The 27,416-nt window shown below is 61.5% G+C and overlaps 2 protein-coding genes and 1 long non-coding RNA gene across 5 annotated transcripts; 1 reads left to right on the top strand and 2 right to left on the bottom strand.

Annotated features, from left to right (window-relative positions):
* Positions 1–2,616: 2,616 nt before the first annotated feature.
* On the bottom strand, positions 2,617–7,463 carry LOC144371697 (uncharacterized). Of its 3 annotated transcripts, none has more exons than XR_013431696.1 (6): positions 7,330–7,463; positions 6,877–6,994; positions 6,320–6,386; positions 4,578–6,147; positions 3,879–4,077; positions 2,617–3,487 (listed from the first exon to the last, which is right to left on the bottom strand). It is a non-coding gene; the product is annotated as an uncharacterized LOC144371697 (long non-coding RNA). The 3 variants fall into 3 exon arrangements; XR_013431695.1 differs by having other exon boundaries at positions 4,578–4,785; XR_013431694.1 differs by having other exon boundaries at positions 4,578–6,386.
* On the top strand, positions 5,713–17,473 carry LOC101956577 (4-galactosyl-N-acetylglucosaminide 3-alpha-L-fucosyltransferase FUT5). The gene is made up of 2 exons (XM_078034315.1): positions 5,713–5,978; positions 11,606–17,473. Exons 1-2 carry the CDS (start codon positions 5,854–5,856, stop codon positions 12,738–12,740), a joined length of 1,260 nt encoding a protein of 419 aa, XP_077890441.1. The 5' UTR covers positions 5,713–5,853; the 3' UTR covers positions 12,741–17,473.
* On the bottom strand, positions 15,433–27,416 carry Nrtn (neurturin). Its single transcript, XM_078034318.1, has 3 exons — positions 27,005–27,416; positions 18,468–18,643; positions 15,433–16,036 (listed from the first exon to the last, which is right to left on the bottom strand). Exons 2-3 carry the CDS (start codon positions 18,634–18,636, stop codon positions 15,612–15,614), a joined length of 594 nt encoding a protein of 197 aa, XP_077890444.1. The 5' UTR covers positions 18,637–18,643; positions 27,005–27,416; the 3' UTR covers positions 15,433–15,611.

Here is a 27,416-nt window from a genome sequence, read left to right as displayed (position 1 = left end):
CAGAAATCGTCATCATCATCCAAAGTTAAAGAAATAAAATAAAGGCGCGCTGTCCTTCTGCGACTACAGAAAGTGGGCGGGCCACGGGAAGGCTACGGCTAACACGGCTAGGGTGGGATCCAGTCCCGGCTGGACGCTGGATTCGGAAGCCGGACATGCATTTTCTGTTTCTTCAAACCCTCCTTCTTCCTCTCAGGCTTTAGTCCCGTTTTAGCGTGCCCTTTGGGGTTGCCATCCTTCCTGGATATTCCGACTTTCTGGGGTGGAAATCGCCCTTTAGCACTCGGATGGCCACCCCGTGGTCAGGAGCACCGGGGCGGGTCCTTTGCCCTCAGTGGAGCTGCCTCCTCTCCAGGACTCGGTGAAAACCTCGTGCAGAGGAGGAGTCGAGCTCACGGGAATCACGGGGGTGGGCTGGGGGCGCAGGGGGTCTCGAGTTCCCTGGGAACAGACCTGTGACTGACGGCTCTGGGCGAGGCTTGTGGGGACCCCCGTGAAACCCCTTCCCTTGTGACCGCCCCATTTTGCTTACTTTGGGGAGGACTGTCACAAACGTACCTCTCTAGTTACTCTAAAGGACCGTTGAGGGGGCTGGGGCTGGGCTCAGCGGCGGCACACTGCCTGGCCTGTGTGAGGCACTGGGGTCGAGTCTCAGCACCACGTATAAACAAATAAAAGTCTATCAGCAACTAGTTTTTTTTTAAAGGCCCTTGTCTTTTCTTTTAAATGCCCAGGTCTTCGCACTCGCCTGGCATGTGTGCGTCCCAGGTTCGATCCTCAGCACCACATATAAAAACAAAGATGTTGTGTCCTCCGAGAACTGAAAAACAAATATTAAAATTAAATGCCCAGGTCTGGCTGTACTTTGGTTGTGCCCTCCTCCTGCCAGGTGTCTGAGACCAAGTGGGTCCAACTTGATCTTTTTCCTATCTGTGGTTAAGAGTCAGCTGAGCCGCCTTAGAGATCATGAAGTGAGTGAGAAGCCCCTGGCTCCCTTAGCTTTCCTCTACCAGTTGTACCACCTGCCTGGATGGTCAAGGTCTTGCTGACCACATGTGGCTTCCCTTGGAAGCGTCAGGGACATTTCCTTCTCCATTGACCTTCCACTCTGCAGAACGTGCACTGATTGCCTTCCTGTTTTCCAGGGTCTTTTCAGTCCTCCTAATCGGGAGGTCAGGTGGCTCAGCAGAGATGTAGGGCCCTTAGAGGGGTCCCGTCCTTCCTTGGGTCCGGGCTGACCTTAGAGGACAAGGACCAAAATACTGGCTACTTTTTCCTTGGCCCTTTTACTTCCTTGTCTTTGGTTTCCAAGTTTTGGTTTTAAACATCCAGCAAGCCAGTTAAACCAGTCACTTTAGGGCTATAATTTTATAGTGACCCTCCCATTTAACTGGGGTTAATATTAGTACTGGAAGTCAGCCTTACATCCTGTTCTGTTCTGCAGGGGAAGATTACTATCTCAAGTTAACTGTTGCTCTGGGATAAAGGGAAAAACTTATAAAGGTCTACAAGGAAGAGACAAAAGGAAATCAACAAAACCAAAAACATTCTATCTGCATAACAGCTTTGAACCAAAAAACATAATCTATAATAACACTAATATATCTTTGGTATCTATTTTGCCTCCACAAAGATTCAGAAATTTATCAACTCTATCACATATGAGAGACTTTATAAATTTGACTTTCTTTTAAAACTCTCTCACAATCATATAGACCTTTTATAATTCTTCCAAACCTTTACTTAGTTTTGTATTATATCTCTTCGTTACTTTGAGATGACAGTCATCTTTACAACAACCACAAATCTATCGTTCGTTTTTGTTTTGTGCTGGGGATTGAACCCAGGGTCTTGCGCATGTAAGGCAAGCACTCTACCAACTGAGCTATATCCCCGGCCCTGATAACAAATCTATCTTTTTCCAGGCCTGTAATCCCAGCAGCTTAGGAGACTGAGGCAGGAGAATCACGAGTTTAAACCCAGCCTCAGCAAAAGCAAGGCACTAAGCAACTCAGTGAGACCCCGTCTCTAAATAAAATACAAAATAGGGCTGGGGATGGGGCTCAGTGGTCGAGGGCCCCTGGGTTCAATCCCCAGTACCAAAAATTTAAAAAAATAATAATTAAGTCTCTTTCAAATATAACTTAAAATGAGCCAAGTTCAGCCTACTTGGGAGCCATCCTGACACGGAGTGGGTGAGAGGCAGGCTTTCCCCAGGCCAGCTCCTGGTAAACAACCCGACACGCGCCGTATCTGAAGCACGAGTCAACAACATACAGAGCTCCTAACTTCTTCTTATGGAAAAAGTGGGGAAATGCTTCCATTACAATGTCACCCTTCAAACAAATCAGACTCTCCTTATGATCCTTAAAAATACACCTAAGTTTCCACCCCAGTGTATAAAGTAACCGCAGATCCTGTAGATATCTTATGGTCACCTTCATCCACTTACAGAACAGCAAATGATCTAAATAAGTCCCCTCCTACAGTTTGCTCTCTGGATAAATCTGAAGAGGAGATTCTCACGACAGACCACTTTAGGGAACACCCGCTGGGTAGAGTGCACCCCTGGGCACAGGTGGGTAGGTAGACGCTAGGCATCGATCTACACAGACGTGTGTATCTCCACATATATTTGGGGTGTCTGACAAAGTTGACTCATTGCACGTTCTTTTTTAAAATCTGTAAAGAAGAGAATGGATCCCCATCAATATCTCAAGGGGGAATATATAAATATGTAACATCCATATATATATATACGCATTCTCTCCCTGGGGCACGTCTCCTCCTCCTTAAACACAGTCTTGGTTAAGGTCACGTGGCTCATTCCCCCAGGGTCCCTTCAGCCCAAGTGGCCTCCCTCGCTCTGCGCAGACCTCCAGGAGGCAGGCCCCTGTCCTTTTCCTGGGTGGCTCTTGCACATGACACTCTGGCTGTTTGGGTGAGAATGTTGCTGAACTTCTGTAACAAACTTTATCCCAGGAGAGGGATAGACAATCTAGTGTGCGTGTGTGTGAAAAAGTCCTGTGCCTGACCTTCTGCCCTCAGGTCCTGCTCCAGTGGTGCTGGGACCCATTGCTGGGACCCTCTGTCCTCTGTGCCCCCTGGATATGGTAGGAGGGTTAATCAGCAGGAAGAGGCCACCCCCAAGGCTTAACATCCCAGTCCACTCCTTTGCCCTGGCGTGGGGGGGGGCAGGTGGAAGTGGGGTGGGCGACGTGTTGGAAATCCCAGGGGGAGACAGAGCCTGGCACAGACGTGGAGAAGGCCGGAGCCGCCGGGAACCTCAGGAACACAGTGTGCAGCCACCGGGCACCAAAGTCCAGGTGCGGGGGCCACTCCTCTCGGTGGGGGCCGGTCACTCCACATCACCGCTGTCTACTTTCCCCGCTGAGGACTCTTCAGAGGGAAAGAAGTCTTGTCCATCGCGATCTTTGCCCTGCTCCTCCTGTCGCTGGGCCTGGATCAGGTTCTCCCGCCTGGGTCCCTGCACGGGGTTGCCTGGCTGCTGACGTTGTCCCTTAAGCTCTGGCCCCACGCTGTCGGTCCCCTTCCTTTCCCTCCCCCCTTCTTCCCTCTTTGAGCCCCACCCCAGCCCCATTTTGTCTTTATTCAGAGACAGGGTCTCACTGGCTGCTTGGCGCCTCGCTGTGGCTGAGGCTGGCCTTGAGCTCTCGATCCTCCTGCCTCAGCCTCCTGAGCCGCTGGGATGACAGACCCCACTTTGATTTGGGGTCCCTTGCCAGCCTCGGGGATCGCAGTTTCCTCTCCTACCCCCCCCACTTCAAGGCCACCGCAACAAGGCGACAGGCTGCATCTCTCTTTTTTTTTTTTTTTTGAGAGAGAGAGAGAGAGAGAGAGAATTTTTTAATATTTACTTTTTAGTTTTCGGTGGACACAACATCTTTATTGTGTTTTTTTATGTGGTGCTGAGGATCCAACCCAGCGCCCCGCGGGCGTGCCAGGCGAGCGCGCTACCCTTGAGCCGCCTCCCCAGCCCAGGTTGCATCTCTTCTCAGAAAGGAGGTTCCCACGACGCCCAGGTGAGGTGTGGAGCCCGAGTTGAAGGCCAGAATCCTTAGTACCGAGGGGCAGCAATAAATCAGACGGGAGACAAAGAGAACTTCACCTCTGCCAGAGGCACCCGCAGAACCTGGCTAGCAGGTGCACCCAGGTGGGCAGAGCCTCGGCTCTCACGGAAACAGTGGGGGAGCTCGGGGCGGGCAAAGGTGGGGCTACAGTCGGACCGTACACCCCAATTAAGCTAAGGATTGTATTCTGGAAATGGACCACAAACTTCATTACTCACACCACCTGACACCCTCAGACACACTGCTGAGGTTCTGGCTCTCGCCCATGCTGTGGGTCCCCCCTTCTCCTCCCCCTTCTCCTCCCCCTCCCCCTTCTCCCCCTCCCCCTCCCCCTCCCCTCCTCCTCTCTCTCTCTCTCTCTCTCTTTGAGCTACATCCCAGCCCCATTTTCTGTTTTCTTTAGGGACAAGGTCTCACTGAGTTGCCAGGAAGCCTTGGGTCACAGTGTGACCTAAGCAGAGCCCACGGCCCCCACTAGACACCTACTTTCAGATTTTTGAATCCTAGAGATATGATCCAAATTCCTCATTTTCTGTGTGTCCCAGGACAGCAGCCCAACAGGGGAGGTGACACCGTGTGTCCTGGGCTCTGACGGGGATGTGCAGGCAGCCGGGAGCCAGAAGAGGAGTCCCTGCGGCCTAGAGCACAGGTTCCCTGGAGGACCGTCTGGGCGCCACCCTGGAGGGGACTGGGCCTGGAGCAGGAGGCAGAGCGGGAGGACGGCCGGAGGATGGCGGGAGGACGGAGGTCTCTGCTGGGAGGACCTGACTGGCCTGGGAACGTGGCGCAGGCCGTCTCCTGGCGGGGTTCCTCAGGAGCAGGTGGCTGCTGAGGGAAGCCTGCGAGCCTGTCCCTCAGACTTGGCCAGGGGCCCAGGACACAGTGGCATCAGACGGACAGCCCATGAGTTCTGTTTCAGGATGTCAGCCCCGAAGCGGTCAGCCAGGTCCGTCCCTTCTGCAAATATCCGGCCTCCGACTCCCACCCTCCAGAGCGGCCGTCCCCTGAGCACTCTCTGGCCTGGAGGAGGCTGGAAGATGGCTTTGGAGCAGGGAAGGGGAGCCATCTCCCGCTGGATCGAGGACTGCGTGGACTCTGTCCCACGATGACCTTAACGGGGCTGAGGGCCACCCTCTCTCAAAACCAGACTTCCAGAACCTTCTCTCACCCACGCCAGGAAGCTGAGGTAGCTCCCCCGTGCTTCTGCAGGGATCTGGATGGGTTCTGAGACCTGGGCCTGGCCGCTGCCCTGGCACAGAGGGACACCGGACACCGCTGCTTTCCAGGACACTTCCCGAGAGCCCCCTCGGGGTCTCCTGGCAGAGCATGGCACGCCCGAGTGGGCAGGCGAACCCCCCGACCTGTGCCTGGCCCGGCGCGGCGCCCGGTCACCTCTGCGCTGACAGACTCTCCCTCCTGGAACCCCTGCCGTGTGGCCTCTGCTCCAGTGTCCCTGGACTTGTGCTGATGTGGGGGATGAGGGGACAGGGTCTGGCAAGGTGGGGGTGGGGCCCTGCTGCGCTGTCCCTGTCCCCAGCCTCCGAGGAGCCCCTGCGGCTCCACCAGGAGGCCCTTTGAGAGAGGCCGTGACCGTGCTCAATCCTGTCACTTAATGGATCACTTAGTCTTGTGCCCGAACCACACAGCGTCACTGAGGGCAGGGCCAAGCGTGCGTCTGCCCCCTGCCACCCCTGGGCAGCCCAGCACGGATTGGAGAAGCCTCTCTGGTTGACACCTGGGTGGCCCGGAGCTGGGTCACCTGATGACAGGTGTGACTGACAGCAGGGTGGCTCCCATGCCCTTCCTTTTCCTCTGCCTAGTTTTGATTCATCAGTGTCCTGAGAAGCAGCTGACCCTTGGCCTCCGGGAGCCCGTCCATGTCCTCAGGTAAGGAAGCTCGCCGCCAGGTGCCACAGTGCCCGGGCGCCTGGACCCGGCCCCTCTCCTGCCGGGAGACTTGCCCGTCCTCTGGCTTTGATTCACATGGCAGCTGGGTGCCCTGGGAGTTGGCAGTCGGGGGACACCTGAAGTCACAGCCCCTGGTTTCTCTGGAGACCTGGGGACCCAGGTGGAGTGGGGTATGGGGGGTTTGTGCCGGGTTTTCCTTTGGGTAATGTTCTGGGTTCAGAACCGACCACCCTCGACCTCGGCACCTCTTGGGCCTCCTCCCTCTTCCCTGAGATGCTCTCTGCCCGCGCCCTGCAGGAGGGAGCCTCGGGGCCGCTCACCTTCTTGATTTTGGATTTGCTTTTTCTGACCTTTCTGGCATCCCGGCAAAGTCGTATCGTCCAATCTCTTTCAAGGAAAAATTGGAAGTGGGTGGGTCTCAGCCCTGGCCTCCTATTTCCGGCCTCCCCCATCTGCCTTCCTCAAGGTCACTGCCAAAGACTTTTTGGTGCCTTAGGAGGGGCCACCAGGATCCAGGCCCATGTGACCATTTCAGTGGTGATTTATTAACCTTACACACAGCCCCAGCACGCAGAGCTGGAGCGCAGGCAAGAGGCCACCTGCCTGCTGCCCAGGGCTGGGGTTGTCCCCTTCCAGAATGTACCCAGGAGCGTGAACCGGGCAGCCCACGCCCTCTTCACCCAAAGTCGCCTCTCAGGTGACCCAGTCTGCAGGTGGGACCAGCCCCACCCCCGCTGGGAAAGCAGGAACTGCGCAGACCCCGATTGACAGGCTGACCCAGGCCAGGGCGCTGCCTCGGCCCCGGGGAACAGAGGTTCAGCATGAGGAGGGGACAGTGCTCAGTGGCTCCGTGGTGGAGCCAGGCCCTGGGACCCACCTCCAGTGCAGAAAATAAAAGGTGGGGGGACAAAGAGAAAGTCGGGCCGTGGCCACACCGGTCATCCAAGTATGCGAGGCAGAGCAATAGTCGGCTCTTCTGCGCTCGGCCAAGGGACCTGCAGGAACAAGTAGAGCAGGAAAGGTGGAGGGCGCAGCTGAGGGCCAGCGCTCAGCGCCCGACGGGAGCAGGACCCCAGGAGAGGAGGGTGGCGAGGCCAGCTCTGGGCACCACAGCAGAGATGCCACAGCTCCTCCGTGGGGAGGAGAACCGTCAGGCCAAGGCCAGCGTCCATCCTGGGCTGTCCCGCGGGTCTCATCCAAGCCCTGGGTCACAATCCAAGGCCCCCAGGCAGTTAGGGAGACCCGGCTCCAAGCACAACCACCGGCCGCCTCATGTTCCCAGTCCCTCCACAGGCACGGACCTCCTCCCTCTCCCGGCTGCCCAACCTGCCTTGCAAGGGTGGACCGCACGGTGCCTGTCCTTCACCGCCAGGGACACATGGGTGCTGCCCACCAGTCTCTTGTGAACAAGTACCTGTTCCAGTCCTGCTTGCTCTCTTGCTCCTCCCCCTCCCTGCTCCTTCCCTCCTCCCTCCCTCCTCCTTCCCCCTCCCTCTCCCCTTCCCCCTCCCTCCCCCCTCCCTCTCCCTCCCCTTCCCTCCCCCCTCCCTCCCTCCTCCTTCCCCCTCCCCCTCCCTCCTCCTTCCCCCTCCCTCCCCCTCCCTCCTCCCTCCTCCCTCCCTCCTCTCTCCTCCCTCCCTCCCTCCTCCTTCCCTCTCCCTCCCCCTCCCCCTCCCTCCTCCCTCCCTCCTCTCTCCTCCCTCCCTCCTCCTTCCCTCTCCCTCCCCCTCCCCCTCCCTCCTCCTTCCCCCTACCTCCCCCTCCCCCTCCCTCCTTCCTCCCTCCTCTCTCCTCCCTCCCTCCTCCTTCCCTCTCCCTCCCCCTCCCCCTCCCTCCTCCTTCCCCCTCCCCCTCCCTCCTCCCTCCCTCCTCTCTCCTCCCTCCCTCCCTCCTCCTTCCCCCTCCCTCCCCCTCCCTCCCTCCTCCTTCCCCCTCCCTCCCCCTCCCTCCCTCCTCCCTCCCTCCCTCCTCCTTCCCCCTCCCTTCCCCTCCCTCCCTCCTTCCCCCTCCCTCCCCCTCCCTCCTCCCTCCTCCCTCCCTCCTCTCTCCTCCTCCCTCCTCTCTTCTCCCTCCCTCCCTCCTCCTTCCCCATCCCTCCCCCTCCCTCCTCCCTCCCTCCTCTCTCCTCCCTCCCTCCTCTCTCCTCCCTCCCTCCTCCTTCCCCCTCCCTCCCTCTCCCTCCTCCCTCCCTCCCTCCTCCTTCTCCCTCCCTCCCCCCTCCCTCCCTCCTCCTTCCCCCTCCCTCCCCCCTCCCTCCCTCCTCCTTCCCCCTCCCTCTCCCTCCCCCCTCCCTCCTCCCTTCCCTGGTGCTGTGGGTGGACCAGTCCTTTTTATTTCAAGACAGGCTCTCACTGAGCTGCCCAGGTGGACCTTGAACTAGTTTGCCCTCCTCCTCCCTCACCCTCCCGAGTCACCGCGACAACTAGATGGTCCACACCTGGTTTATGGCGAGGCTTTTAAGGAACTACCAGGTTGTTTTATCCCACCAATGCAATTCAAAATGTCCAGTAGCCGTATTAAAGAATGAAAAGATCCTGGCAATGCAATCGACATCTCCTTCACCCGCTCCACCCAGGCAGGGTCCACGGGGAGCCCCTGTGTCTCACCAACCCGGTGAATTTCGCACCTTGTTCTAATGCTAATGCTCCAGTGACCAGTGTGGAATAGGTTCTGTCCAAAATAATGAAGTTCTGTTGAATGGGGGGAATTTTTATTTGAAAAAAAAATTAAATTTAAAAGTTGTTGGACTCCGTGGTACACACCTGTCATCCCAGCAGCTCTGGAGGCTGAAGCAGGAGGGTCCCAAGTTTGAGTCCAGCCTCAGCAAAATAAAACACATTGAATAAAAAGGACAGAGATTTAACCCAGTGGTAGAGTGTCCTGGGTTCAATGTATATGTGGGGACCAACGCCCTGTCTGGGAACTCCTGTATCAGGCGGAGAATTTTAACCATGCAGGGCATGAAGCCTAAGTTCTAGGTTCCTAAATAAAGATTGCTTCCAGCCAGGTCCAGTGGGCACACCTGTCCTCCCAGAAGCTTGAGAGGCAGAGGCAGGAGAATGGCAAGTTCAAGGCCCACCTGGGCAACTTAAATAAAAAGGGCTGGGGATGTGGCTCCATTGTAGAGCACCCCTGGGTTCAATCTCTATGACCACACCCACAAAAACTGCTTCCTTGTCTGATAGTTTGGGTCACTGTTTCTTAAGCAGGTTCCCATGCTTTTGGAGGGTCAGCCTCCACCAACCCTGTCTCCATTGTGTGGCTGTGTCTATGCCTGTGTGGTACTGTTGATCATTTTCACAGCTGCATAGTATTCCTTATAGGGAAGGACCCTAGTTTAACCAGTTCCCCCTCATGGGCTCGTAGCCTGTTTCTGTATGCCCGTGCATGTGTGTGGCATCTAGATGTTTCCCACGGCAGTGCAGTTCAAGTTGTGAACAGTTATTGCTGGTTTCCATTTCTTAGAAACTAAAGGGCAATGAACCAAGCCCCAAGAAACACACAGGAAGCCATGTATGCAGTTAATATTTTTAGTGTAGACAGACACCATATCTTTATTTTTATTTATTTTTTTCATGTGGTGCTGAGGATTGAACCCAGGATCTCCCATGTGCCAGGCAAATGCTCTTCCCCTGGGCTCCAACCCCAACCCATGCAGTTGATATATTTCTAGTACCATATTTAAACACAATATTTTTGGTGCTGGGGATTGAACCCAAGGGTGTTCTACCACTGAGCTACATCCCCAGTTTGCAGAGAGTCTCACTAAGCTGCTGAGGGTGACCTTGAACTTGACGTCCTCCTCCTTCAGCCTCCTGAGTTGCTGAGATTATAGGCATGCATCAACATACCCAGCTGCCATTTTTTAAAAAAAATCAAAAAGACATAGTGAAAATAATTTTAAAAATCTACTCTTCTAGGCACAGAGACACACAGGTACTTGGGAGGCTGAGGAAGGAGGATTGCTTGAGAGAGTTTGAAGCCAGCTGGCGACTCAGGACACACTCAGCTTTCCCCTGGATGTGCATAGAGGGCTCAGGTCCTGCACACCCTCGCGGCTCCAGGGCACCCGCAGTCTCCCTCCCTGTGAATCGCGAATGCTGCGGGCCGATTTTGGTTTTCATTTTAATTTTGAAATAGCTTTTGTTGTCCAGGAGAGAATGCTGGGTTTAAAATTTAACCTTGAACGTTGCTCGTTGCTCGGACACAGCGTGGAGGGGCTCCTCAGTCCCCCGCTGGACGGTGCCTGCGGAGGTCTCCACCTGCGGAGAGTCCTGGGGCACCCGCGGCTCTGGTCCGGCTCGGGGGGCAGGGCAGGGGGGAAGCCGGCGGCCTGGAGGGCAGAGCGGGTCAGGATCCCCCGGCTCTGCCTGGCGGACTGGGAAGGCCCATGGTGTTGCTCTGGGCTTCAACTGGCCGGCTCCAGGGCCACTAGGGGCAAAAAGGGGCAAGGCTGGGGTCTCGGTCTCCGCCTCAGAGGTTGGAGTCTTGGGTCTGGGAGCACCTGGCCACCATATACCCCTGTTGAGGTTCGTGGCTGTCCTCACTGCCCGTGCTGTTGTGGTTTGGGTCATACTGTCCCCTAGTGGCCCTGGGTACCAGACACTGCCCAGGGCGCCCTCCTTGAGGCGAAGGGCCCCAGCCCAGGTCCCTCCAGCAGCTGCACTCTGCGGTTCACAGGGGCACCTGGACGTCAGCCCCGCCCAGCTGTTCACCCCAGCCTCCGCCCGCCCACCCCTCGAAGGTGGGTTTCCTCCTCCTCCTTCAGGACCTCATCCCCAGACCCTGTGCCCATGCTCTGGGCCCCGCGGCCCTCCCCTGGCACTCCGGCCCCATAGCGCCAAGTCGCCAACTGGCCCGTCTCCAGAACAAGGCCCACCCGCGGCTCCTGTCTGGCCCCCACTCCTGGGAGCTGGCATTGCCCGCCTGCTCAACTTCCTTCCTCCACCGTGGGGAGGGCTGAGGGCCACATCTGGGCCCCGGGATCACTCTGCACGGCCTCACAGGGCAGAGTGGCGAGCTGGGTGAACGCAGTGGACAGGAAATCAAGCTGGGGTGGGGCGCGTGGTTCGGTGCAGAGCGCTCGCCCAGCACCAGTCAAGGTCAGAGGGCACTTCCCCACCTTCCCGGCAGCGGCAGGCCTCCCTCTCACCTCCGGGCTCCACCGGGCCATCTCCTCAGCCAGCAGTGCCCTTGCCCCGGCTCTTCCTGGCGAGCTCTCGCCTGACCTTCCAGACCTCGTTCACTCCCGCCTGGGTTCCAGGAGCTCCTGGACACATTTATGATGGACACTCCTCTCTCCAGACTGGAGAAAAGTCTGGGAAAGACTCGGGTCAAGGTGGGACCTGCGCTTCCCTGGGCCCCCTGCCTAAGGGCGGAGTCCCCTTGCCCTGTGGCTAGAAAGAAGTGGACCCGGGGCCAGGTCTCCTGGTCTGAATCCAGCTTCGCTTTGCCGTCTTGGCCGAGAGCTGTTTGGTCAGTTTTGTCATCTGTGAAACAGGCACAGTGGCAGGCTCCATGGGGACCACCACCGTTATCTCCGGCAGTCCTGAGGGTCCCTCCGCGGGGTCCCTGTCCTCAATGCCTGTCTCCTCTCTTCCCGGCAGCCTCTCCACCATGGAAATGCTCCACCAGGCCAAGCTGTCCTGTCCCTGGCGCCACTACGTCTGGGGGCTGCTACTGCAGCTGCTGTTGGCTCTGAGTTTCTATTCCTACCTGCGGGTGTCACAGGACAACCCCACTGGGCCTCCTAGGGCAGGGGTCCCCTGCAGGGAACCTGTCCCCACCGCTGCCAACGGGTCAGCAGGGCTGGCCACCTGGAGCCCCCCTGCCGGCAGGTCCCTCCTGATCCTCCTGTGGACGTGGCCCTTCCACACCCCTGTGGCTCTGTCCCGCTGCTCCAAGCTGCGGCCTAGTGAGGCCGACTGCCAGCTGACCACCAACCGAAGCCAGTACCCCCGGGCAGACGCCGTCATCGTGCACCACCGGGAGGTCAGCTACTCGCCCAGGACGCAGCTGCCACCGTCCCCGCGGCCGCCCGGGCAGCGCTGGATGTGGTTCAGCATGGAGTCGCCCAGCCACTGTCCCCAGCTGCAGGCCCTGGACGGGCTCTTCAACCTCACCATGTCCTACCGCAGCGACTCGGACGTCTTCACGCCCTATGGCTGGCTCGAGCCCTGGCCGGGCCCGCCCGAGCCCGCGGGGCTCAACCTCTCGGCCAAGACCGAGCTGGTGGCCTGGGTGGTGTCCAACTGGAGGGAGGACTCGGCCAGGGTGCGCTACTACCAGCAGCTGCGCGCGCACCTCCCGGTGCACGTGTTCGGGCGGTCGCACCAGCAGCTGCCCCGCGAGGCCATGGCGCGGCGCCTGGCGCAGTACAAGTTCTACCTGGCCTTCGAGAACTCGCAGCACCGCGACTACATCACCGAGAAGCTGTGGGACAACGCCCTGAGCGCCTGGGCCTTGCCGGTGGTGCTGGGCCCCAGCCGGCAGAACTACGAGCGCTTCCTGCCGCCCGACGCCTTCATCCACGTGGAGGACTTCCCCGGCCCCCAGGCCCTGGCGCAGCACCTGCGCGAGCTGGACCGCGACCCCGCGCGCTACCTGGGCTACTTCCGCTGGCGGGAGACCCTGCGGCCCGTGTTGGGCAGCTGGGCGCTGTCTTTCTGCAAAGCCTGCTGGCGGCTGCAGCAGGACTCCAGGTACCAGACGGTGCCCAGCATCGCCTCTTGGTTCACCTGACTGGCCGGCAGGGCCTCCTGCCCGGCCACCGGCTGGGACCTGGGTCTCTGGAGGCCTCCTACCTGGAACCAGGCCTGCTGGACATCTCTGCTGGCCTGGCTGGGCTCCAGGGGCCTCCCCTGCTGGGGACTTTGCTTGCCCCTGCTAGCAGCCCGGCCTGGTGGTCCACCTGGGCGGCCCAGGACCTTGCCCTCCAAAAAAAAAAAAAAACTTGGCCCTGGGGACCAGGCTCCCTGGGGGTCCTGTCCTCTGGTGACTGGCCCATGGGCTTGTGACATTACTGCCTGTGGGGAATGCAGATCTTGTCACCGTTTCCAGATAGTGATGCTTCAAGAAAGCAGACGTGTCCCCTCCTTGTTCTAGAATAGCGGCTCAGTCCAGGATGGTTCTGTCCCCACTAGGTGACACTTGTCAATGTCCAGAGATATTTTTGGTTGTCACATCTAGGGGCAGAGAGACTGTCCCTAGGCCAGAAGTACTCTGATGGCCCTGCAGTCCCAGGAGGCTCCAGCCCCAGATGTAGGTGGGAGAAGCTGCTCTCAACCTCTCATGGCCCCCAGTCCAGCCCGGGGGGGGGGGGGAGCTTCCTGGGGGGGCTCTGGCAGGGTGAGGAGGCCGCGGCAGAGGGGTGGAGGGCCAGGCGGGGCTGGGGTGCCAGCACAGAGGTCAGGTCCCAGGAAGGCTGCGTGTGTGTCCCAGATCTCCATTCTGTCAGTCGTGGACCACGCCTGGCTGTGACACTGACTCGGTAGGATGTCAGTGTCCGTGTCCCGACCATGTGACTGTGGGTGATTCCGTGTGCCACGGTGGTCTTCTGAGTAGGGGATTGAATGGGCAGGCCTGGGAGTGTCTCCGAGTGTACCGGGAGGGTCCCCTGCTCTGTGTGTGGACGTCCCTGGGGCAAGGCTGTGCACGCGGGTGGGATTGAGGGGCTAGGTGTGTGGAGGGCCTTTGTGTGACCCGAGTGCCGTCCTGGAGAGGCTGACCTGGAGGTGTGGCTCCCTGAGCGCAGCTTCTGGGGGAAATGTGATCCGTGTGTGATCCTGTCTGCAGTCCCTGGGTGGCGGTGGTCTGGTGGCTGCTGCCTGAGTGTGCGTGTGCGCGTGGCGGGTGCTCTGTGAGTCCCAGCCGGGGCCTGCGGGCAGCTCTGTTTAGTTTCCAGTTCCCGGGTGGGTGGCACCAGAGACCTGCGGTGGGAGGCTGGGTGCCTGTGGCCGGGGAGGGTGCGGGTGTGCCTGCACACACGCATGCACACCAAGGCAGGCAGCCTCAGGGACCTGGCCCGGGCCTCGGAGCCCGTCCTCCCCCTGGCCCCGGGCCAACAGCTTCCCTCTCTGAGTCTCAGGTCTTTGGGGCAGCCGGGGGGAAACTGAGGCCCTGCACAAGCACCACGTGGGTTTCTGCAGCATCTGGGGACTCCAGCCTCTCTGCCCTGGCTGGGCTGAGTCAGCCGGAATAGAGCAGGAATCCACCACCCCAAACCTCAGCCAGAGACTGTGGGGGCGGGTGGGGACCCCAGCCAGCCATGGCTCTGAAATGGCCTTCCAAGCAGACCACCCACAGGTTGGGGCCTGGCCTGCTCTGAGGGTTCCTGGAAGTCCTCTTGGTAGCTACCTTGAGTCTCTTCCTTCAGCTGCAGCTGAGGGGCATGGAGACTGAGGAGCTGGGTGGCTCTCCCTGGCTGCAGCTTCTGATGGTGTCCTCTAGCCTTGTGCCAGGGACTGTGTCTGGGAAGGATGCAGGGATTCGAGGTGGTCCTGAGCTCAGGGGTGTGGGAAAGAGGGGAGGAGGCCCAGTCTCGAGGAAGGGCTGGGCCTTTGGGCTCCCCATCTGGGGCATGTGTCCTTAGGAGACCGGATCAGCAAGAGGCTGTCTTGGAAAAGGGACACTGCACCCTCCAGAACCCACTCCCCATCTGAGGGGAAGGAAAGGAGGATTAGCCCCACCCCCGCAGCCTCCCCACCCCCAGACCGTGGGACCCACAGACTCTGGGAACACAACACCCCCGCGCTGTCGGGGCCTGCCAAGCGTCAAGGTGACACCGCGGCAAATCCAAACACCACGCAGAGCTTTTTCCATCCTCCGCCGGGGCTCGTCGTAAATCCCCCTTCGAGGCCAGTCCAAGGCTTTTATGGGCCCAGGACCCGGGTCCCTGGGGACACAGCTCTGCCCCAGCAGGCGCCGGCTTAGGTCTGGATGGGGCTGGCGTCGCCCTGGACCTGTCCCCTCCGGGAGGTAAGCAGCATGTGGATATTTTTAGCTGGTGGAAGGAGATAGTGGCTTGAGTTGGCGCTGGTGGAGGCGGGACCAGACCTGAGGAGGCCCTCTAGGCGAGGGAGGTCGGGGTACACCTAGACCTCACTCTCTTCACCCACACGGTGGCTCCACCTTCCTCTATCAACCCCAAAGCCCCCTCTGTCACCTCAAAAGCATACGCTGCGGGGAGGTGCAAATGGGGACAGGCGGAGGGGGGCAAAGGGACCTGCAGGGAGACGGGAAAAGCGGCCCCTGTGACCTCACACCACTCACCTACTTTCTTTTTCTCTCCCTTCTTTGTGTCAACTTTTTCCCCCAAAAGCAAAGGGGAGCCTCCCTCCACCCTGCAGGTGGAACCCCTACTTGCTCCCCTTCTCTGGATGGAGACGGTGCCCCTCCCCACACAACCTCATCCCTTCTTAGTGAAGAGCCAGGCACCATTTCCCACACTTTATCTCAACTCAGTTATCGCGAGAGTCTGTGGGCTCAAGGGCATCGTCCCATCCTCCCCCCATCCTCCGCGCAGAGCACGTGCAGTCTGTTTCCCTGCGGGCCGCTGGGTGCCGTCGGGGAGCGAGGGCTTGGGCGCCCATTCGCCGGCCAGATGAGGTAGGGTCACACGCAGGCGCACTCGCGCGCCGACAGCTCGCGCACCGTGTGGTAGCGGCTGTGCACGTCCAGGAAAGACACCTCGTCCTCGTAGGCCGTCGGGCGGCAGCAGGGCTGGGCGCGCACCCGCTCCCTCCGCACGCGCCTCTGCTGGCGCAGGCGCCGCAGTCCCAGGTCGTAGACGCGCGCAGCCGCCTCGCACGCGCCTGCGCAGTAGCGGAACAGCACCGTCTCGTCCGACGCGTAGCCCAGGCCCAGCTCGCTCACGCGCACCTCGAGCTCGCGCAGCCCGCACGGCCGCGTTCCTGGTCGCGCACGCGCGCGTCGCCGCCGGGGCCCTGCACGACGGCGCGGACCCGGCGCCCGGCCGGCCCAGGGCGTCAGCTCGCGCAGCTCCACCGCGTCCGGGGCTCCCTGCAGCAGCGCACGGTCTGTGAGGGGAGAGAGGACGGAGAGGTCAGCGGGTGGGCGCCCCTTCCCCCGCTGTTCCCCGCACAGAGGACCCTTCCCCTCACTCCCACATCCCGATTCTCCCGCCCTTCCTGCTGCCCGCGCGCCCATCTCTGGGCTGCACTGGGGCAGGTGCACACTCAGACCCAGCACCCCTCTCTGGACCCCTGCCTCTGTGACGGGCTGCTCAGAACCAGCCTCACCCTTTCTGGGTGTCCAGGGCCACCTTCTCCCCCACTCCCGTTGAGTTGAGCTGATTGGGGCTCCTCTTCCCCCCCCACCATTGCTGCCCATCTCCCTTTGATCCATCTGCTTGCCTAATTCGATCTGACCCCCATCCATGCTGCACTGCTCAGCTGCGCTGAGTAGGTAAAACTATCTCTGGGCCCCACCCAGAGCCTCTTCCCCTCTGAGCCTGGGCTGTCTGCCTCCCCGTGCTGCTGCGCTGTGCAGCAGGTCTCAGTGTCCCTGCCCAAGAAACCACAGTATTTGGGCTTCTCAGAACACAGGGGAGCAGCAGGTACTGCGCCTACTGCCTGGGTACCCTGTCCTATGGGGTGGCAGCAGTTACGGTCAGCTCCACCCTCTTGTTACAGGGGAGGAAATGAGCATCAGAGAGGTAGAGCTGTGCCCAAGGTCATCCACTTAGCAGGTGGTGGTGGGGGGAGGCAAAGGACATTCTCTCTGCTTCCATCAGTTGTCCAGCCCAAGTTTGGCCCAATCCCAGCCCTCTTCTCCCACAGTCTCCAGGAGGTGCCTGAGTCACAAATTCCCAGGACCCTGAAGCCTAAATTTATTACCCAAGTGACTGGCCCTGCCCCAACACCCTGCATCCCCAGGAGAGCAGTGCAGATGCTGGGAGGGATGGCAGGGGCGGGGGAGGTGGGACTGCAGGCAGGGGCCTCCCTACCCCAGAGCAGGTGGCAGTCACAATGACGGTTGGAAGGGAATTCCGACTTTAGTCCTGCCCCAAGGCTGCTGCACCTGGCTGGCAAAAGAATGAGCTTTCCAGGAGGGTCTAGGAGGAGGGGCTGGCTGCTGGGGTGTCTGTTCCCAGCCAGGACCTTGGAAACCAGACGAACCTGGGCTCAGACACTCGCTACTGAAGCTCCAGGCAGGCAGTGGCCCTGGTTTCCCTGTCTACTCAAAGAATCTTGCATTGTCCCTGTCTGGTAGGGACTGAAAGGTGGGAACAGAGGGACCCCTGAGCTGCACAGTCCCAGCTGTTTAATCGCAGGGTGGGGACAGGGTGCATAAGGCTTTCAGTGGGGCTAGGAATGAACCCAACCAGAGCTTAGAACCCAACCAGTATTGTCTCCACCCCAGAAGTATGTCTATGGGCAGTTATTCATGGGGTTCACAGATAAAATACTGATGCACAGTTGAACCTGAATCACTAATAAATAATTGACAAACAATCTTTTAGTGTTTGTCCCTGCCTCCCTCCAGCAGGGCTGGCCACTTGCACGGAGAGGAGATGCCCCATCCACCTCCCCGAGCTTGAAACCCCACCATCTGTGCATCAGCTCAGGGCCTAGAGCGCTGTGGCTTTGGGGGATCAATGCCTCTCCCTGGGACCGGATGCAGGGCAGGCAGGCACCTGCCCATGGAACCGGGACCCTCCCTGGGGCTGAAATTCCACCAGGCGTGCTTTGCCCCAGGTCTGCAGCCCTGGCTTTGGGGGGCTCCGCCCGGGTCTCAGGGACCCAGTGTCCTAGAAGACTTCTCAGCTCGCAGGGGTGGAGTGGAGCTCATGCCGGGGGCTGCCCTTGTCCATTGTGAGGACAAGAAAGGAGGATTGTGTGGGTTGACAAGGGCTGGCGCAGACTTGCCCTCACCAGCTCTCACAGGCACCACGCACGCGTCCTACAGCCCAGCCACCCACGCAGGCACACGCGTGGGCATGTGCGCTGCACACAGGGGAGGGCCCTCGCACAGTCCTAGTAGCTTGGGGCACCAGGGACAGTTGGGAGCCAGGCCCTTGCCACGTTGGGCTCCATGCCTCCACAGTGCCCCTCCGCTGTCCCCCCTTGCGCAGGCCTCCTGCCCCTGGTGTTTCTGTGGCTTCGCACCAGGCAGGTCACTGGGGCTTTGGATCCAGCCTCCCTCTCCCGATCCCCTGCTGCGCTGTGGGGGCCGCCTGGGCCGAATGCCTGGGTCTAATCTCCATCTGGCCCCCACGGTCCCTCAGGGCCAGAGCCTAATTCCTTGTGACAGCTAAGTCCAAGGACCCCGGCTCCCAGCAGCCATCTTTCCCCACGGGCCAGGCCCAGGGTGGTTGGGGGGCACTTGTACCTCCTTCACCTCCATCTTGAAACACAAAACTCCGTGACCCCTTCCAGCTCCACTGCCTGCAGTGCCACCGGATGGCCACCCCACATGGGGGATCCTAGCCAAAGGGTCGGGGCTTACACTGGGCCAGGCGGGCGATCCGGGCGTCCAGGGTGCGAGGCGGGCGGCGCAGAGGGGCCAGCGCGGGTCCCAGGTGGTGGCTGAGCAGCAGGCCTTCCCGACACATCCAGATGGATAGCACGGAGCTGCAGAACACCGAGGCCAGGGCCGCCGCCTTCCAGCGCTGCATCCTCGGCCTGTGGGCACGGGATGGTCAGCCGCCTGCCCTGAGCAGCAGTGGGCCAGGCACCCTGAACAGTGGGGCCCCTGACTTTGAACACTGCATGCTGAACGTAACTTCGCCATGGCTCATGAAAGAGCCAGTGCACAAGGCTGTGCAGGAGGCTGCCCGAGGCCAGGTGGGCTTCGTGCCAGCTGCAACGAACTCCAGTCCCAGAGTGTTTTCCTGAGTAGCTGATGGTAAGTGACACCAGGAGCTTACAGCAGGAGCTGGCCTAGGGGCTGAGAATGATGCGTGGTGGGGCAAAGGCCCTGAGGCTACACAGAGCTTGGTGTATTGACTGCAGCCATGAAAGGAGGAGGGTGAGAGCATTCCTGAAGGTGGCACTGTGGGACAAAGGTGGGGAGGGCAGCAGGAGCTTATGACAGAGTACAGGCAGGAACCCAGGTTGAGGCCATTCCGCCACATATGTATGTCCCCGGGCGAGACTCCCTGCTCCTTCCTGAGCCTGTTTTCCCACCAGGCAGATTGAACTGAGGCGCAGACCCGGCAGCCAAGGACCAAAGCTGCCCAGCAGCCCAGCCCGGCCTCCAGGCTCGGCTCGGGAAGTCTCCCTGCTCTCCTTCCCCTCGGGCAGGGTGGACTGCGCCTCCCCTGACATCCGCAGCCACCGCAGGGGTGCCTGCTGGGTCCCCACAGTTCCCTGAGCTGCCTCCACGAGGGCACTGGTTGCTGGAGCTGTGGCTCCTGCGTGCAGCGAGTGCTCAGCGTCGCGCACACCCCCACCCCGGCTGGGCGCTCCCGGACCCAGGGCGGCCCGGCCGCGTTTACATTCCCGCCCGGCAGCCTGGTGTCGTCGCGGCGCGGAGCCTGGCGGCCGGCCCGGTGTAAACATTTACACGAGCCCGGACGCCGGGTCAGCTCCCGGCCGCTCGGCGGGGCTCGGGTCCCCGGGCGCCCCCACGCGCGCACCGCGAGCCTCGCAGGCCGCCCCAGCGCGCGGGCATTTAGCTGCTCGCGATTTGCGTTCATTTGCATGTGATTTGCATGAGCCCGGCCCTGGAATGGCTCCCCCTCCTCCTGGCATCCCACCAGCGCATGGATGCACATGGCTGCACCACCAAACAGTACGCAAGAGGGGATTTTCATTAAGCTCCAGTTGTATACCAGGCCTGATGCCAAGCCCCCAGAAAGGCACTTGGGTCTCCCATTTTGCAGCTGGGAAAACTGAGGCGCAAATGGGGACTTGCCGCTGTCAGTGGTATTGCTTTTCTCCTTCTTCTCTTGGTGCGGGGGAGGGAACCCACCGTGTCGGGTTTGCCAGGCAGGCCCTCTACCACGGCCCACACCCCAGCCCTGCGCAGCCGTCTCTGGCGGGTGGTGTTGGTGGGAGTGAGCTCTCTGGTACCCGGTGTGTAAACAAGTCCTGGACCAGTCTGGGGGTCTGATAAGAGTCACCCTGGAGGGCGCGCCTGGCACATCAACGAATGGGAGCTGGGCCTAGGGTGGCTTGGATCCTGGTCCAGGGTCCAGGGTTCTGTCCGCCACTCTAGTCCAGCACCAGCCCCTGGCGGAAGGCCACTGCCGCCTGCGAAGCTCTGCTGTCTGTCTCCTGTTGGCCTTGCCTGCAGGGTCCGTCCCCACGGGTGTCCACCCACTCATCTAAGGCAAAGCGGGCACCTGTGGTGCCCAGGCCCTGAAGACTCTGTGGGACCAAGACAGACAACATGCAGAGAAACATGGTGGCTGGGGAGAGCCAGCGTGTGGAGGACAGAAAGGAAAGCCAGGTGACAGAGGGAAGGGAGCGAGGAGGGCAGCGTGGCCTTGCCCGCCCAGACCCCTGCTCACCCCTGGCAAGCACCTGCTTTGGGCATCACCCCTTCTACACACGTCCCACAAACTAAATCGTTTCATCTGACAAGAGCCCTAAGGAGCAGGTGACACCCTTGTCCCCATTTTATAGATGGGAAACTGAGCCCAGAGGCCATGTGACTCGCCCAAGGTCACAGCTAGGATCTGAAAGCTGGAGGCCTGACCAGCAGGAAGGGAGACAGGCAGGGAAGCCCGGGACTGAGCCCTCCCAGCCGCCAGCCCCTGCTCGCCCCCAGGCCACGTCTGGGAGTGGCGCACCTCAGTTTCCCACGAGGTGTGAATACCCAGGCTCGGGGCTGTGTGTGCAAAGGGCTTAAGAGTGGACTGAGATTGAACCCAGCTGGCCACAGGGGCCTGTGGCCTTGGAGCTGCAGACCCCCACCCAGGCTCCGGTGGGGGCAGGGAAGCAGGACGGCTGTGGAGGGGCCCCGCAGGCGCGGCCGATAAGCACCTTAACAATGGGCCCTTCTGTCTGGGGGTCACCCAACTGGTTTGTCTCTGGCACAGGCCCGACGGGAGGGGGTGCGGCAGGTGTGGCAGCGGGCAGCGGAGGGGACCAGGTGTGCACCCGTGAGCCTGTGTCACACACGCCCAGCCCTCTGCTCCCGCACGTGCCCCATGGCTCCCACACGAGCACTTCACACACATGCGGGAGCTCACCACACCCTGCACACAGCTCCACACCCCTCGCTCACACTCCAGATCTGCCACACCCACACACAGGTGTGCTTCCCTCCCACACCCAAACCCCACTGTGAGCAGGCTGAGTGGTCCCCAGCTCAATGCGCTCCTGGGCAGCCCCGCACACCACGTTGCGCTCACGCCTGCGCGTGCCCCAGACACAGCCCCGACTCACTCCTGCACAAGGGGTGTCTGTCACCCTCGTGCCCTGGCCTGGGCTGGGCCTGCCGGGCGCATCCGGCTCTGCGTCCCAGCCGCGTCCTCACACGCAGGAGTGCACAGCTGGGCTGCCCAGGGCCTGAGCACGGGGCCTGGCCAGCAGTCTCTCCTGTCCTGGGGGCACGTCCACAGCCTGAGAGCTCTTGCTGACGAGGAGGGGTGCATCCTCCATTGGGGCCCTGAGGGCCCAAACTGCGGCAAGGCCACCACTTCTGGCTGGAGGCCCTGACCCTCCGGGCCGAGGCAGGGGAGAAAGAGGCCCGGAGGGGAGGCAGCAGGCAGGCCCAGACGGGAGGAGCGGGCAAGGGTGTGCGGGGTCCCTGGCGGGCAGTGTCCTCTGTGCAGGCTGTGTTCCTCCCCACCCTCTTGCCACGCTCCCCAGGGGACATCCGCCAGGCACAGCCAGTCCTGGGGTCCAGCCTCCGTCTGGCCCCATGGCTGCCCCCAGGGAGACAGGAGGAGGGAGGGGCGGGTGGGCAAGGGGCTGTCCGCGTCTGGCAAGCTCCTGCTCATCCTTCAAAGTCCTGTAGCCCCTCCACCAAGACGCCTCCGCCGCACCTGGCCCTCCTAGCCACAGGCCTCCTGTGCCCCCAGCCCCAGCCCCATCCACGCTGGCGAGGATTTCAGGAGGGTCCTCCGGGGGGAAGGCTTTGAGAGTTGGGCCTGTGGAGGCTGGAAGGCGGGCCCTGGAGTCACAGCAGTGCCCTTTCCCTCTGCCCATGCCCCGTCCCCTCAGTGACTCTTCCTCAGTAAGAGCCAAGGAGTGCCCCGGGGCGGACCTGGCTGGGGGCTCCTGGGGATGCCGCTGCCAGGGCCGGTCAGGCGGGGGTCGCGTGGGCTGGCGCAGGAGGAAGGCGCAGCTGGGCCAGGGCAAGGTGCTGTCCCCACGGGGACGGCGGTCTCCCACTTGAAGGGCCCCTTCTGTGAGGTCCTGCAGGCTTGATGGTGGCAGCCCAGGGCAGGGGCCTGGGGCCCCCGTGCCTCAACTTGCCTCCTGATGCCTGTTTCCTGGTCAGCGCTGGCACTGAGGGGCGCTGGCGGACACGTAGGGCAGCCCGGCCGCCCCTTCGCCCTGTGGCCTGGGGGGTTCCCTGGGATTCCGCTGATGGGAAACTGAGGGGCAGGACTGGCCAGCGGTTGGGGCCTCTCTCAAGGAGGACACCATGGCTTTCAAACAAGAAACAAATTCCACAGCCCACAAAAATGTGCCCCCTCCCTCGGGGGCCAGGGCCCAGCCCCACCCCGCGAGAGGACGAGACGGGGCAGTGATGCACATCTGGGGGCAAACCAGGAACATCTGCAGAGCCCAGCTGGTTCGAATGCAGCATCCGCAGGCGGGGCGGCGGCTTGTGTCCCTTCGGGCCTCTCCCCCTCGCCTCTCCCAAATAGAGTACCGTGCTGCTCCACTGCTAGAGCCATCGTGGGCTCCCTGCTGCCCTGAGCATCAAGGCCCCTGGTCGTCCTCGGGGGCTCTGGGTCTGTCCATGCCACAGTGAAGCCGAGGGATGCAAACAGGGACACTGGCCTACGGGGAGGCCAGTGACAGCCGCTCTGTGATCATCGTGGCAGGACATAAAGCTACACCGGTGCGGTCCCCAGTGTTCAGGGCAGCAACGACAGCAGGGTGCCATTTCACCCCACGTGGCCGTGGAAAACCCAGGTCCCGGAAGCCAGTGGCCTGGCTCTGGGCCAAGCAGCACAGGGCTCAGCTGGGCGGGCGCGGGGGTCAGGTGAATCCTACGCACCCCTCAGAGCCCTGGCTGTCCACCCCCTCCTCACACTCTGAGCCTCGGGCCCTGTGGCCTCACGGCAGTGAGCTCAACAGCAACTTGACCTCTGGTGGCTGGGGCCAGGTGCGGTGCAGAGTGCTCTCTGCTGCTGATCCCTCTCGGCCTGCAGAGGCTCCACACCGTTCCCCACTGGGAGCAGCTCCGCAGTCAGGGGACCGCTTGTGGTCAGAGCAAACAGGAGTCCACCAGGGTTCACCTCCAGGGAGTCCACTCTGCTGGGAGCCCGCCCAGCTTGGGAGCGGGGTGAGGAGTGGGGACGGGGGGCCAGGCCCTGCGTGCAGAGCCCAGAATAGGGACAGGTTTCCTCAGAGACACACAGCAGGACCCGGCAAAGAAAGGACCAACATGCCAGCACAGGTCTGCTCCTGACACACCGCAACCCAGCAAACACTTATTCAGCGCCTACTGTATGCCAGGGACTGGGATGGGGCCAGGGACACCCTGGGCCCGGCTGCCCTCTGGTGGGGGAGACAGACAGACAGAACAAGGTGAAGAGCTATGGCACAGTAGACATTGGCTGCCCGCGGACCCCAGCAGCCCAGATGGAGTGACCGGCCGACTGCTCCTAGGGGGTGGCCAGGGCGGCTTCTCAGACTGGAGGTTTGGAGCTGAGGCCTAGGGGACGGTAAGAACTGGCCAGGTGACCTCTGGGGAGAGGGTTCCAGGCAGAGGGAACCGCAAGGCGGGGCCTGGAGCTAGGGATGTGCATTTGAGGCGACCAGTGTAGCTCCAGCAAGCAGAGCCAGGGGACAACATGGGACGCTGAGGTCAGAGGTGACAGGAGCCCTGTGGCTCAGGATCGGCTGCCCACCCCCTGCCCCAGCACCTGGAGCCTTCTGTTCCTGCACCCCACACCGCAGGTGTGCCCAGGAGCACCTCTGTGTGCCAGGCCACCAGCTTCTTGGACCTGCTGGCCGGCCCTCTGTGTTGGCCCATAAAATAACCACCTTGACCACACGGGGCAGGCCCGCTGGCCCCACAGCGTCTGCGGCTGGCAGGAGGGGGCTCGCGGGGTGGGATGACAGGATCAGCCTAATGAGGCCTGGCACACTGAGCAGCTGGCGCGGGGCCCAGCGGGCAGCTCCGGAGACGTGGATCTCCCAGGAGCAGCCAGAGGACACCCCAGGAAGCCATCACCTGAGAGGGAAACCGAGGCCCTGCCCCAGGGGCCCAGACCCTCATGCCGAGGAAGACGGGCACCTGGGCTGGGGTGTGGCTCCAGCGGCAGCGCGCTCGCCTGGCATGCGGGCGGCCCGGGTTCGGTCCTCAGCACCACATACCAACAAAGATGTTGTGTCCACCGAGAACTAAAAAAGTAAAAATTTGGACTCAGGTCCCTGAGGCACGTGCCACTCAGACCGGATGGAACCCTCTCTCTGGACCCCAGTTTCGTTCAGTGCTGAGACTTAACCTGGGGTGCTCTGCCGCTGAGCTGCACCCGGGCCTTTTCTTTTTTCGACTCTCCAGCAGTACCAGGGTTGAACCAGGGGCGCTTCACCCCTGAGCCACACCCCGGCCTCCTTCAAAGTTTTATTCTGAGACCGGGTTTCACTGAGTGGCCTAGGGCCTCACTAAATTGCTGAGGTTGGCCTTGAATTTAGGATCCTCCTGCCTCAGCCTCCCGAGCTGCTGGGATTATAGGTGTGCACCACTGGACCTGGCTCCTGTCTGATTTCTTCCAGGCCTCACCCGAAGCCTGATTTCATTTGGATCTGACAAGAACTCTCTGTCCATTATCTTCACTGAAAGGCCTTCCTGGTCAGCCTGTCCAAAGGGCCCTGTCACCGCACTCTGCAAGCGCACAGCTGCCTGGGGAACTGTCGCCCCTCGCCCACACGCACCCTCCCTGCCCGGCCGTCCGTCCTGTGCTTGGCTTCACCCTCACGGGGCCTGGGCACAATGCAGCCTCAAGCTCAGGAACAAGCGGCAGGAAGGAAATGCCTCCCAGAGGCTCAGCCTTGGTTTTCTCAGCTGGGAAACGCGGAGAAGTGGCATCCCGCTGGGCCTGCCTGGAGCTCAGACCCATCTGCCTTGACCTCCCCACCTGGGCCTTGAGGCCTGGACACGCCCCTCCCCCAGCCCAGTCTGGCCCAGCAATACTGAGTGCACTCGGATCTCCTCTCTCCTCCCGATTCCAACCCTCACCCCAGAGCTCTGTCCTGAGTACCCCACCCTCTTCCTCCTCTGGCACACTAACCATGAACCCTGAATATGCCAGAATTGGCCATGCCACCGCCTGCTTCCAGATCTTTGCATGTGCAGATCCTGCCACCCAAAATGTCCTTTCTTTTCCCACTAAGAAAACTCCTCTTCATCCTTCACAGCCCCAGCTCCAATGCCCTTCCTACCTTGTGGTAGAGCCCTTACCCCTTACTACACAGCAGCTCTGTGTCCCTGGGTCTCCAAATCTGTCTCTCTTCAAGGACGGGGCACAAGAGGCCCGATACCAGGACTCTGATACCATCATTGTTTGTCAAACATTTGTTGAAACAAATGTGTTCTTGTGCCTGGCTGCCAACTTTTGGGTCTCTTCTGCCCCAGATTCTTGAAAGTTCTATCCTCTGCTCAAGCCCTGAAAGCTGAGGCCAGGAACCCCAGGGGCTGGTGGTATTCCAGACACTGTCCCACTGAAGAGGGGGTGTCTGTTTTCTTTCCTGCTCCCCTACAGCCAGCTCTCTGCAGCTCGCTGGGGGTGGCGCGGGCTTGGGAACCCCGACCCTCAGAAGTCCTAGGATGAAAGGAGTGGGGAGGGGTGCCACAGGGCCCCCAGGCAAGTGACTGGGGGTGGGAAGAGACTGGCAAAATCTGCCCGCCACTGACATCCGCCTGGGCTGGTCACGCCCCATCGGGGCTTCCTCAGCCCCGGGCACTTGGAGACAAAGAGTGCGATGGAGTACAGAAGGACATGGGGCAGGAGAGGGCAGGGCAGGCAGGCAGCTGTGGGGCAGGCATGAGGTCCACCCCTACTTCACCCGGGGCTCCTGCCCTTGCCCCCCCAGTTCAGGGCTGGGGACTGCAGAGCCCGGTAGGCACCCAAATGTATGCTAGCAGCGACATGCTTTCTCTCCAGTGCAGGCCGTTCTGCCCACTGTCTGAATCCCCCTGGACCTGACGACTCCTAAACCACAAACCACCTCCTGGGGCAATTTTGAGCAAGAGACTTCTTTTACAAAAGCAGAGAAGACAGGCGCTGCCCGGCCCCTGCAAATCCAATCTTTGCCCTTAAGAGACCCCCCCAAGGGTTGGACGCCCTCTTGTGGCAGTACTGGCGTCTCCCGGAGCTGAGAGGGCCCGGCCTTTACCGGAGGACACCGTGTCCCCGGCGGCGCCAGCGGCGGCGCGCAGGGAACGCGGCTGGAACGCGCCGCTGACAGATGTTTACTTCTCTGCGCAGCTGGGCCGCGACGGCAGCCCCTGCCCGGGGTCTTCGGGATCCAGATGCCCGCCCCGCCCCTGTAGACCCCGAGACAGAAGGGGTGTCTGGGTTTCGCCCTCCTAGAGGCTGGGGAGGGCATTCCCGTCGCGGGCGCTTCCTGGCCTCCTCCGAGGCACCTACGGGGGTCTATGGAGGCAGAGCGCGTCCGCCCCGTCGGACAGGGACACCTCCGCCACTCCCGCCTGGAGGGGCGCTTGAGATCGCCCTCCCCAGCCCAGCGCCCCTCCACGCTCAGACCTGTCCCCCCGACCCGCCCTCACACACGCGCCTGTCCCGGGCCCCAGGAGGGAAGCTGAGGGTCTCCCTGAGCCCCGGGGGTGCACTGGCCGGGTGGTCGTCTCGTGCCCGTCCCCGCAGGCCCCCACCTAACCTTGCTTACCTGCTCAGGGCGCCGGACTACCCGTCAGTGGCGGCTGCGCCTGCCGCCCGCGCCGGCCCCAGCCCTTGCCCCTGCCGCCGCACCCGCCATCAGGGCGGCCTGGGCCCGCGGCGCCCGGGAGGGCCCGGGCCGGAGGAGGCGGCCGCGGGGGGTGCGCGGCGCGGGCCGGCCCATGGGGCCCCCCCGGCTCGCTCAGCCGCGCGCTGCGGCCATCCCGGGCCGGCGCGGGCTGGGGCTGCGGGTGCCCTGGACGGCCGAGGCTCAGGGGCGCGGGGCGCGGGCCGCACGGACGGCGCGGGCAGCCTGGGCGCGCGGCGGGGGCTCCGGGGCGGCGGCGCAAGGGGCCCGGGCGCTCGGAGCGGCTCCACGGCGCGCTCTCCCGCCGCTCCCGCCGCGGACGGCTCAGCCGGCG

This window comes from Ictidomys tridecemlineatus, chromosome 2, assembly GCF_052094955.1.
Source record: "Ictidomys tridecemlineatus isolate mIctTri1 chromosome 2, mIctTri1.hap1, whole genome shotgun sequence".
NCBI lineage: Eukaryota > Metazoa > Chordata > Mammalia > Rodentia > Sciuridae > Ictidomys > Ictidomys tridecemlineatus.
This window is presented reverse-complemented; position numbering and strand designations above follow the sequence as displayed.

Bases quoted from the DNA above. Each gene is read 5' to 3' on its own strand.
- LOC101956577 (XM_078034315.1), top strand. From the start codon at position 5,854: ATGACAGGTGTGACTGACAGCAGGGTGGCTCCCATGCCCTTCCTTTTC. The intron at 5,979-11,605 runs GTAAGGAAGCTC...TCTTCCCGGCAG, and splicing joins GAGCCCGTCCATGTCCTCAG to CCTCTCCACCATGGAAATGC.
- Nrtn (XM_078034318.1), bottom strand. From the start codon at position 18,636: ATGCAGCGCTGGAAGGCGGCGGCCCTGGCCTCGGTGTTCTGCAGCTCC. The intron at 16,037-18,467 runs GTAAGCCCCGAC...CTCCCCTCACAG, and splicing joins GATCGCCCGCCTGGCCCAGT to ACCGTGCGCTGCTGCAGGGA.